The sequence below is a fragment of the Pongo abelii genome, chromosome 1 (genome assembly GCF_028885655.2).
Source record: "Pongo abelii isolate AG06213 chromosome 1, NHGRI_mPonAbe1-v2.0_pri, whole genome shotgun sequence".
Classification (NCBI taxonomy): Eukaryota; Metazoa; Chordata; class Mammalia; order Primates; family Hominidae; genus Pongo; species Pongo abelii.
The window spans coordinates 8,224,532-8,236,817 of record NC_071985.2 but is presented as its reverse complement, the minus strand read 5'-3'; the positions used below and the strand labels follow the sequence as shown (position 1 = coordinate 8,236,817).

The 12,286-nt window shown below is 39.2% G+C and overlaps 1 protein-coding gene across 6 annotated transcripts in view; it reads right to left on the bottom strand.

The window, feature by feature from the left end:
• The window catches only part of RGS7 (regulator of G protein signaling 7), a 610,179-nt gene that overhangs the window by 91,308 nt on the left and 506,585 nt on the right, over positions 1 to 12,286 (bottom strand). For all 6 annotated transcript variants that reach the window (XM_024235701.3, XM_054560931.2, XM_054560953.2 and 3 more), the window contains 3 exons: positions 2,674 to 2,738; positions 1,404 to 1,480; positions 1,215 to 1,296 (listed from right to left, as the gene is read on the bottom strand). In XM_024235701.3, coding sequence (XP_024091469.1) covers positions 1,215 to 1,296; positions 1,404 to 1,480; positions 2,674 to 2,738 — 224 coding nt within the window. The remainder of the gene's footprint in view (positions 1 to 1,214; positions 1,297 to 1,403; positions 1,481 to 2,673; positions 2,739 to 12,286) is intronic.

Here is a 12,286-nt window from a genome sequence, read left to right as displayed (position 1 = left end):
TGTCTTTCATGCTATGAACCTATTATTTATTCTAATAATACTTATATAAATATTATTCTCTACTGCCTTGTCTGTATTTAAATAAATCTACAGAAGAAAACGATACAGCATCAAAATAGAAGGAAATATATGAGGTTGTCTTATAGTTGCTGGTAACCACTGTTTAATTTCATCCATAAAATTTTCTGGTATTAATTAAGGATATTCATTAATATTACTCTGAGGCACATAGTTTAACATTAATAAGGAAGAAAGCCAGCTAAGTTATTAGAGATCCAATGTTATGTCATTAAAAGTGTGAGCTGATTTGAATTTGAGCCACAGGAAATGTAAGTCTGTGAAAGTCAACAACCAAAGCAGGCTACTAATAGGTTTTAAGAAAGAAAATCAGGCTGGGCACGGTGGCTCATGCCTGTAATCCCAGAACTTTGGGAGGCTGAGGCAGGCAGATTGCTTGAGCTCTGGAGTTCAAGACCAGCCTGGGCACCATGGTGAAACTCCATCTCTATCAAAAATACAAAAAATTAGCCAGGCTTGGTGGCACATGCCTGTCATCCCAGATACTTGGGAGGCTGAGGTGGAAGGACGGCTTGAACTGGGAGGCAGAGGTTACAGTGAGCCAAGATCATGCCACTGCACTCCAGCCTGGGCCACAGAGCCAGATCCCATAAAAAAAAGAGAGAGAGAGGAAGAAAGAAAGAAAGAGAAGAAAGAAAGAAAGAAAGAAAGAAAGAAAGAAGAAAGAAAGAAAGAAAGAAAGAAAGAAAGAGAGAGAGAGAAAGAGAAAGAGAAAGAAGGGAGGGAGGGAAGGAGGAAGGAAGGAAGGAAAGAATGAAGGGAGAGAAGGAAAATCAGGGCAGGAATAACACTTGTACTATAAAGCTAGAAAAATGTAAACAATAAAACATGAAAAACTGTTTTGTTGCAGTAGTTTTTCTTTCAAATGTATACAGAAGCATCAGATACCTTCAAATAGCAAGAGAGTAAGCAAGCGATATCATGGTGGGAAAATGCATGGTTTTGTAAATTAAATATGATGCTATTGAGATCTAGTCACTCTACGCAAAAGTGGTGATCTTTTCTTAACGAATTCACCAAGACACCATGGGGCATGCATGGGGTCACTACAGTCTTTCCCTTCCTTTGGCAGGGCACCCCTCACTTCCCACAGACGGAGAAGATGGATTCAAGACGAGAGTGCGATGCCTGCTTACCACGGGCCTGTGCACGTCCCAGAACGCTCTCTCTTGGCTGTCAAGGATCTTCCTTTCAATCTTGTCTCTCTTCTTGTCCACTCTGTCAACACAGTAACAATAGATAACATTTAGTATTAATTGTAGTGCCTCTCTGGACAAAAAGGCCACAACTGGAACAAATCTTCCAAAAGACTCACAAGGACTCACTTTGCTTGTGCTTCTGCTTGCATGAAAATGAACTCCCATTTCCGGGCAAACGCTCTCTGCAGCCTGGCCAGGCTCTCCTGAAAAACATACCCCAGGTGAAGACATTCGGTGTTCATCGTCACTGCTCTCTTCTAGCTTAGTTACCACTTGTATTTGTCAAGGAAACAAACAGTTTCTAAAGTCTTAAGTGTACTGTGGCTCGCAGTGATAAGTCATGCTCCCTGAATTCAGCTCATCTTCATATTGGCAGTCTTAAAGGAAGCAGAAAAACCTGTTACAAATATCGATTTTTTGAATTACTGACTTCAGAGAACAGGACTAAAAATCCAATATGTATCTGCAAAATACTAAAATTACCTGGTACATAAGGAGGTGTTCCAGATGAACCCATTGGATTTTCTGTACCCACTTTATAGGGGAACAGATCATCAGTGCATTCCTACTACGCACGCAATCAGCCTATTCAGTTCCTGACAATACATGGAACACCCTGGCGGCCCACAACCTATTCCTACACAGTTCTTTGAATTCAGAAAATCTAACAGAGCAACCATCTGCACAAATGACAGCAGATGACTTTTATCTGCTGATGATCACCGTCAGCAGATACAATTTTGGCAAAACCCACTCTTTCCCAGGGTAAACGGTCTTTAATCCTCAGAGTTTGGATAGCTTCACGATGTAGGATGTATCTGACATTTCGACAGTTAAGTCGATTTTAGAAAATAAGATATGCTTCCCTTTTATACTTTGAGTTTATGTATTTAGAGTTTTGTCATATGCAATGTGAATGAAGAGAGGAAGTAAGCAAACAGGCATTCATGCACCCACTGTGATGCCAGATCCCTAGAAATCTGACCCTTCAGATCCATGAATGAGGCTGGGCGTGGTGGCTCACGCCTGTAATCCCAACGATTTAGGAGGCTGAGGTGGGTAGATCACCTGAGGTCAGGAGTTCAAGACCAGCCTGGTCAACATGATGACACCCAGTCTCTACTAAAAATACAAAAATTAGCTGGGCGTGGTGGTGCACGCCTATAATCCCAGCTACTCCAGAGGCTGAAGCAGGAGAATCACTTGAACCTGGGAGGCAGAGGTTGCAGTGAGCCAAGATCACACCACTGCACTCCACTTCACAAGAGTGAAACTCCACCTCAAAAAAAAGAAAGAGATCCATGAACGAAGAGTTAACAGCCTGCCCAGAAAAGACTGTGGGCCTTACTGCTGTGTATTCTATGACTATCTTTGCCAGAAGGTCCTTGGTACTTACAGCCTCATAGTCTGCGAGCTCCAGTCGTGCCTTGTTTTGCATTGTTCTCTTGCAGAGGTAAACGGCTAAAAAAAAAAAAAAATCAATCATTTTTTGCCTGCTTATCAACATCATGGCACTATAAGTAAAAGTACAAAACTACAAATCAAGGGACTTGCACTTTTTTCCCAAGTTGTAATTTTTGATCATTTTCTTAGACAAAAAATAATTATGTAATAACTTTATTACTGAAATTCAAGCATCATAGTATTTATGGTATCCTAATAAAATAAATATGCTAAGAAACTTGGTAACTTTTTTTTTCAGAGATGGTCTTACTCTGTCGCCCTGGCTGAAGCAAGTGTAGTGGTAAGATCCTTGTTCACTGCAGCCATACACTCCTAGGCTCAATTGATCCTTTCGCCTCGGCCTCCTGAGTAGCTGGGACTATAGGCGTGAGCCACCAAGCCTAGCTAATTTTATCATTATTATTATTATTTGTAGAGAGGCTTCTCGCTTTGTTGCCCAGGCTGGTCTTGAACTCCTGGGCTCAAGTGATCCTTCCACCTCAGCCTCTCAAAGTGCTGAGATTATAGACATGAGACACAATCATTTAAAAATTTTTATTAAATGGTCATCACAGTTTTTAGCATCTTCAACAAATAAGAGGAGAAAATAAAACCTTCTAAAAGGGTCACCAAATGAACTTTAAAATCTATATATACAAATAAAATCATTTTGCGAAAAGGAAATTATGAATTAGTGGCACATTCAATGATGTCCAGACTCTACTGTCAACTGAAACAATCTGTTCATGTACACTGAAGACTTCTTGACATCTTCTTGGCTTCATTTCACAAGAGCCAATCTTCCATTGTTTTGTCACTAGGAGAAGGGTATAACGTCTTACCTACCTTCCACAGTATTTCCATTTTCCTGAGGAGTCGATGGCCTGGGCTACCATGGAAAGTCCATCTGGGCAGCAGATTTATAGGAGAAGGTGGTGACAGCAGTGTTGCAATTGAGCAAATGTCTTCAGTTATTTCAGGGTATTCTAGTGACTCTCATGACAAACTCAAGGCATTCACAGCCCTCTGGTAGAGTCCCAATTGCCAGAAAATTTTTGTCATTGTTTTTCACTAAATATGCATGATATTTGAGTCTCATGAAACTCAAGATACATTGTGTCTGTTCTAGATGCTGAGTAAATGCATTGGATGAGGACTGTCAAATATTACTTATTGTAAGGCTACCTCTGTGAGGTTGCCTGGGAAATATCACCTTTGCACTACACTGTACCACCCCTAGTTTTGGATAACGACGTCCAGCTGGTATCATTAAGGAAACACACTACACAGAAAATTTGAGACCGGTGCAAACAGGAATACTATTTACTCAATTTCTGTAAGGTTTCTTGTATGAAAGTCAAGACGAAGGAGAGAGCCAACCACAGATTGATGCTGACATTCCTACAAATGCTAAGAACCCAGTATATAGTATTAGAACACCTCTTTGTACAATCTACCATAATAATTTTATTGTTCTACTAATATTAGTAATTTTTGAAAGTCAGACTTCATAAACAAAAGTGACATGATGTGTTCATTTCCTAATTCATCATAACTGATGCTCACTCCCGAAGGATCTCTTACTATAGAGGCCACTGTGACTTGAATAAAATATCTAAAATGTTCTAAGCAGTTGTAAAAGAAATTGAAGCGTAAGTGAAATACCCCTGAGGGTGTCTCTTCATGAGAGAAAGATCAAATCTTCTTAAATATCTATTTGAATAATTTCAGCTTTCCTGCGGAATTACCTCTAATGAAATTTCAAGCCCCAGCTATGCCCTCCATCAGTCACACCTCCTGTGTCCTCCTGCATCAGCTTCTCCTTGCTTTATTGGTTCTGCCCATCTAATCTTTATTATTTGCAAAATCAGCTCCCTTTGGGGGAATGTTTCTCACCATTAGGTACCCTAATGCATTAAAGCAAGAGTGGGATGATTTTATTTTTTCCATGACTGCTCACAAACACATTATGTATCTTGTAATACAGGTGTCCTATGATGTGATTGTTCTTTAATTCTCTAGGGAACAAAATGAAGGTGCGGGCAGACAGTGCCAGGCATAAAATATTGGTATCACAAATATTTGTTGAATGAGTGAATTAATAAATGAAGGAACAGGATATCATCAGAAGGAGCTATTTCGAGGTCAAATCAACTTAAGTGATAAAATCTCCCTAAATGTCTATTTGATTCTTTGGTATAAAGAAAGACAGGAAGTGGGGCATGGTGGCTTATTTCTGTGGTCTTAGCCACACTTGGGAGGCTGAAGAAGGAGGATCATTTGAGGTCAGTAGTTCGAGGCTGCAGTGAGCTATGATTGCACCACTGCACTCCAGACTGGGCAACAGAGCAAGACTCTGTCTCTTAAAAAAATAAAATAAAATAAGAAAGAAAGAGGCAAAAGGTACAAGTCTGAATTAGCAGTGTAGAGAATAATCTGGTAACTGTTGAAGATACAGCAAATATGCTCTTGACTGGATAGGCCTAGACCTCATCAGTCTAGTCCAGACACAGTTGCTGTATGTTGACAGGTACAGATAATACTTTTTATTCTTTATTAGCAGAGAGTACCAGCATTGGTCAAGATGTGGATGAGGCAGAAGGTCCAAGCACATCAAAGAGGATTCCAATTCAGGAAATTTCCCAATTCATTGAAGATTGACAAAATGAATGCACTTACGCATAGTCAAAACTACAGCTCAGGCTGGGCGCATTGGCTCATGCCTGTAATCCCAGCACGTTGGGAGGCCGAGATGGATGGATCACGAGGTCAGGAGTTCAAGACCAGTGTGGCCAAGATGCTGAAACCTCGTCTCTACTAAAAATACAAAAAAAATTAGCCAAGCGTGGTGGCGGGCACCTGTAGTCCCAGCTACTGGGGAAGCTGAGGCAGGAGAATCGCTTGAACCTGGGAAACAGAGGTTGCAGTGAGCCAAGATCATGCCATTGCACTCCAGCCTGGGTGACAGAGCAAGACTCTGTCTAAAACAAAAACAAAAACAAAAACAAACAAAAAAACTACAGCTAAGGCAGGTGCTTTTGTGCCAATCCTAATTATTTTGGCGCTGAACATGCTCTATATGGTGCTAGGTATAGACCTAGGCCCAGATCCAAAAGAATGAATCTTTTATAACATAACTCTGAATATTTCCTGCTGTGACAAAATATTGAAAATATCAACTAATGATGCCATTTTTGGGGTTCCATTTAAAATATTTTCTATTATTAAAGATGTAATTGCAATACCAAGTTTAAATATATTTCCCTGCAGTAGTTTTCTGGGAGATCATCAGGAGACAATTTGGAAGACTTGGGAGGTCAAACAAATAATTTAATAGGAGGCTATGCCACTAAGTGGGAGAAAGTTTGGGCAGGCCTGAAGTGCTACTCTGGCTAAAAAAGCTGCATAGATAAGGCATAGATTTTGGCCCAAATGCAACTTAGAACTTAGATGGGAAAGTCAAAGTTTCTGGATCACATCTTTGAGTAGAAATGGAATAGAAAGTGAGTGCTGATGTCAAATCTTCCCCTTTAATTTATAAAGCTCTAGAGAAGCTGGAGCGGTCTCTTAGACAACACTGATGCCCATGACAAAGGTGTGAAGGCACATCACACAGGTCAGCGAGAAAATCACTAAGACCCCAGTATCACAATGTGGAAAGAGTAGGAATATATCATTCACCAAGACTAGAACTACAAAAGTCCAATAAATATTTTTAAATTACCCAACTTACAACCCAGGTAATGCAAATTAACTCACACTGTCATGCTATTCTTTTTTTTTTTCTCTTTTAATATTTAGTTTGTGGCTAATTCTTCCCTTGTTCCTGAATTTTAAACAGTCAAGCTGTTTGTACAATCTTCCTTCTAATGCTTGGGTAATTCAAAGAGTCCCAAGTTATTTGAGAGGTGATTGGGTCATGAGGATGGAATCTTCCTTAATGAGATTAGCGCTTTTATTAATAGACTCAAAGGAGCTGATTCACCCTTCTACCATGTGGGGACACAGCAAGACGGTGCCGTCTATGAACCAGAAAGTGGGCCCTCCCCAGACATCAAATCAGTTGGCACTTTAATCCTGGACTTCTCAACCTCCAGCATTGTGAGAAATAAACGTTTGCTGTTTATAAACAAAACAAAACAAAAGGGTACCAAGTTATTAATGAGAATGTTCATCTCAAGTAATGATCAAATAATCACGCAAATTGTCGGTGAGAAGTGTGAGTGGCTTCTTTCCCCCCGCCCCGACTCCCTTTTGTGACTCTCACCAAGAACCATGAACCGAGGCCTCTGATCCTCCTGGGGCTGCAGTGTAGGAGAGGAAAGGGGAAGACTGACATTTTTATTACATTTTTCATTGGAATAGAACTTTATTATATTTGACGGAGATTCTGAATTTTATTGCTGAGATAAAAAATTAAATCTGGTATGTAACAAAAATAAATATGTGCTTCACAGGAGCTTTCCTTTATTATTTTAACATTAAAATTTTAAATATTTTAGTTGATAAATGAAAAATTGCATATATTTATGTTGTGCTATGTGATGTTTTAATATAGGTTATATGCTTTGCTATGACTAAATCAAGCTAATTAACATTTCCATCACTTCACATTCTTACCACTTTTTGTGATGAGAACTTTGAAAATCTACTCTTGGCCGGGCGCAGTGGCTCACGCCTGTAATCCCAGCACTTTGGGAGGCCGAGGCAGGCAGATCACTTGAGCTCAGGAGCTTGAGACCAGCCTGGCCAACATGGTGAAACCCTATCTCTACTAAAAATACCAAAATTTAGCTGGGTGTCGTGGCAGGTGCCTGTAATCTCAGCTACTTGGGAGGCTGAGGCAAGAGAATTGCTTGAACCCGGGAGGCAGGGGTTGCAGTGAGCTGAGATCCCACCATTGCACTCCAGCCTGGGTGACAAGAGTGATACTCTGTCTCAAAAAAACAAAAAACAAAAAAACAAACAACAAAAAACTACTCTCTTGGCAATTTTCAAGTATTAATGGTAACTATCATCATTCCGCTATATACCAGTCTTCTAGAACTTAGTCATCTAACTGAAACTTTGCACCTTTTAACCAATATCTCCCCGCTCCCTGTCCCCAGGCCCTGGTAATCACCATTCTACTCTCTGCTTCTATGAGATAAACTTTTTTCAGATTCCACACAAGTGACATCACACAGTATTTGTCTTTCAGTGCCTGACTTATTTCACTTAACATACTGTCCTCCAGGCGCATCATGTTGCTGCCAACACAGGATTTTTTGTATTTTTAAAGGCTGAATAGTATTTCATTGTGTATCTATCCCACATTTTCTTTATCCATTCGCCTGTTGCTGGACACTTAGGTTGATTCTGTATCTTGGCTATTGTGAATAATGTTGTAATGAACATGCAAGTTCAGGTATCGCTTCAAAATACTGATTTTATTTTCTTTGGGTAGATCCCCAGAATTGGAATTGCTGGATCCTATGGTAGTTCTAGGTTCATTATTTGAGGAACTTCTGTACAGTTTTCCATAATGGCCGTACTAATTTACATTCCCACCAGCAACAGTGTATCAGAGTTCTCTTTTCTCCACATTCTCCCCAACGCTTGTTACCTTTCATCTTTCAGATCAAAGCCATTCTTACAAGTGTGAGGCAATATCTCACTGTGGTTCTGATTTGCATTTCCCTGATGATTAGTGACGGGGATCACCTTTTCATATACCTGTTGGCCATTTGTAGGTCTTCTTTTGAAAAATGTCTTTTTAGGTTTTTTGCTCATTATATAATTGGCTTATTCGTCTTCCTGCTTCACTGATACCACCAGGGTGATCTAGCTTGCCACTCTCTAGACTTGGCAAAAGCTTAAAGCTCCTTATGATTTTTATGGTACCTTTAGCCTCTCTCTAAGATGCTGTTTGCCCCTCCAGTCTGTCATGTAGGACAGGACTGTCTCACACAGGGTTTAGATGATGCCTAAGAGAAACATTCACACATTTTATTTTTTGCCTTAATAGAAGGCTGCAGAACACAGCCACCTCCCTTTCAACTCTTCCACCCATAGCTAGACAGCCCGCCTCTTGCCCTTCAGAATCCCAAGGCCTGCAAGTCTGTGGCCTATTGTGTTCCCAGGGGTGCATGACTCTCATCAAGCACTCTCAGCAGCCCCTTGAAGTCTCTTATCAGGAGTGAGATAAGGGGCAGTCACCCCTGGCTCCATCCACTCAGGGCTGGTGGAAGCAATGGCTCCCAACATCCTATGGACTACAGAATCGGTCTTCAAGACAATGCCTTGCCCTTAGACCCCCGATGTGAGCAGAAAGCAATTACTGGGATCATGCGTATGTCAGTGGAACACAGCCCCTTTACACCTGATCTTGACCCACTTAACACTTTGGCTGGGTTTCCATGTTAACATCCTGTTACAGAAACCATTTTCCACTCAGCAAAACAGCAAAGAGTTTAAAGAGGAATAATCCATTCTGGCAAAAGAAGAGTGAAAGAGAGCTGCTGGTGGGCAAATAAACAGGGAAAAGTCTCCTTGGAAAGGACATGAGAGTGAGTAATAAAGCCTTAGAACATTCATGGCCATAGGCTGGGTGTAGTGGCTCACACCTGTAATCCTAGCATTTTGGGAGCTGAGGCAGGCAGATTGCTTGAACTCAGGAGTTTAAGACCAGCCTGGATAACATGGTGAAACCCAATCTCTACTAAAATACAAAAAATTAGCTGGGCTTGTTGGTGCACACCTGTAATCCCAGCTCCTTGGGAGGCTGAAGCAGGAGAATTGCTTAAACCCAGGAGGCAGAAGTTGCAGTGAGCCAAGATCAGGCCACTGCACTCCAGCCTGGGCAACAGTTGAATGAGACTTTGTTTCCAAAAAACCCCCCAAAAATTTATGGCCATAATTCTAGGACTTGCTTTTCTAGGAGTATTACCCAAGGGAATAACAGGAAAGCTAGAGGGCTAAGAATCCACTATATTAAATACGGAAACACAAAGGAAATTGCAAGAAAATCATGAATATCTGTTAAATAAGATACTAGATCATCATTCAAAATGATGTGTACAAATTGTTCTACCTAAAAAGCTGAAATAACTTGATTTGTAAAACTCTTAATTCTTCCTCATTGTAAAAGTCCAGAAAAATATATAAAGTAAGAAATACACAGTAAACATATATTTCTAAAGTATTTATATATTTATATATGTAAAGTATTTATATAAATATATAAAGTAAAATATATACAGAAAAAATATATAAAGTAAAAAATCATTATAATACCATTTCTGTCATTATTTGGTATATAGTCTTGATTTTTTCTTTTATATATACATCTGCTAATACACATATGAATATCTATTTATATACAAAATCTATATGCATATATTTATTTTAAGTGTGCTCAAAACTGTACCACATATGCTGTATTATAAACTTTTTTCTTTAATAGTCTGTTGTGGCTAACTTTTCATATCAATGAGTGCTGGTCTATAATATTTTTTTAAAAATTATTTCATGGTAATCCAGTGCTGAGATGTAATTTATTTAAATGAGTTCTTATTATTGGACATTTGGGTGATAGCTATTATTTTGCTATTATATGTTAACAGTTGTGTGAACATACACGCATGTATGTATATGTGTCTTTATGTACACATCTTTATTTGTTTTTGAAATTGCCAGTTTCCGGAAAGGGTTATTGCTGAGTCAGGGCCCATGCGCCTTTCAAGACTTGTGATCTTTATAACCAAATTTCAGAAAGTTTAGACATGAGAGTATCTCAGATGCTTTTCAACTCTGGAGAGTCTATTTTCAGTAAAGCCATCAGAATTATTCTGTTAAGACATAAGTCAGATAGTCAGTGTACTCAAAACCCTCCCTTTTATCAACTACTTCCCATCTCATCTCTCTCTAGGAAAAGCCACAGTCCTTGCTTCTCCATTAAGTGACCCTCTGGGCTTATCTCCCACTCACCTTCCACCCTGCCTGAGCCTCACACCAGATGTCCCCTATGTCTTGTCTCCTCTCCGTCTCTGGAGAGCCCTACCCCAGAGCTGAACTGAATTCTCTCCAGAATATCTTCCCCCTTCACCCAGCTCCTCTCCCAGTTTTTCTCCACACAACTTTTCATCTCCTAATGTACAACTTATGCATTCATTTATGTAGTTAACTTCTTAGTTTTTCTCCCCCTATTCTTCTTCCCTCCACCGACCCACCAGAATATCACCTCCACCAGGACAGAGGTTTGCCTATTCTGTTCACCAATCAATCCGCATGGCTAGAAGAGTACCTGGCACATAGTAGATGCTCAAAACATAGTTGGGGAGTGAAAACATTTGTCTACTGGTCATTCGAGGTTTTGTGTTTTCTTTTCTTTCTTTCTTTCTTTTTTTTTTTTTTTTTTGCTTTGGTGAATTAACTATAATTTGCTGATTTTTCTATTGGGATATTTAACATTTTTAAATTAGACTTAAGGACCATTAATACGTTAGAGATAAAAACTAATGTTAGGTATATATGAGGAAATATGTTTTTTCCCCAGGTTTTGGGGGAAAAGTTTACTAAACAATGCAGACAATATTCAGCATACTTAAGAGAATACTGATTTGGTGTATACACACACACACACACACACACACACACACACACACACACAGAGAAGATCAACAGTACATGGTCTGCAATCTGCTTTTTTTCACTTAAAATAACATTACTGAGATTTACCCAGGCTGTTTTCAATAGATGTAGCTCATTTCCCTTAATTGCTGTAGTCTATCCTATGAATGTAGCTCATATTGATTAGTCATATCCTTATTACTAAATACACAAGTTTTTTTTCTTTTTCTTTTTTCCTTTTTCTATTACAAAGAATGATCCAGGGAAAGTTTCTCTAAGCATACGTTCCTGGAAATGGTATCAAGGGGTTGTGGCGATTGGCACAGTTTGAATTTTATGACACTGCAAAAATTGTCCCATAATACTTGTCCAGTAATGTACAAATATTCCTACCTCCATTCCAGACTTGAATTTTTGCCAATCCGGCTTGAGAGAGGTGCATTAAAGTCTAACCCTTTCAGTAGATTTCTGTGTCTGTTTTCTTGTATCTCCAACAGTTTTCATATCACAGATTTTAATTTCAAAAATGTCTACGAATCGATTGTCCCCTTCACTAATCTGGCTCAATTTAATAATTTTTACCTTGGATTATTTTTTACTTGACCAATATTGCAAGTTCAAATTTTATTTTCTACATGTATTTGCCTGGTATATCTTTGCCTCACCATTTATTTTAAATGAGTCAGTGTATTTTACTTCTCTTTCCTCTGGAAAGACATTCGTGGATTTTATTTAGGATCTAACCTAAGGATACTTGTTCTTTTTACAGATGAATTTGAAAATCCCCATTCATTTTTGAAAGTTGTTTGTATTCCTTTTCTCAAGTCTTCATCACTCTCCCTCTCTCTGATGGTATTTCTTTTGTTTTCTACCTTTTGTTAGATGGAGTGAGTTTTCTTTAATTCCTACTTTTATAATTGGAAAGTGACAAAATTTGTTACCATTCCATTAGTGGC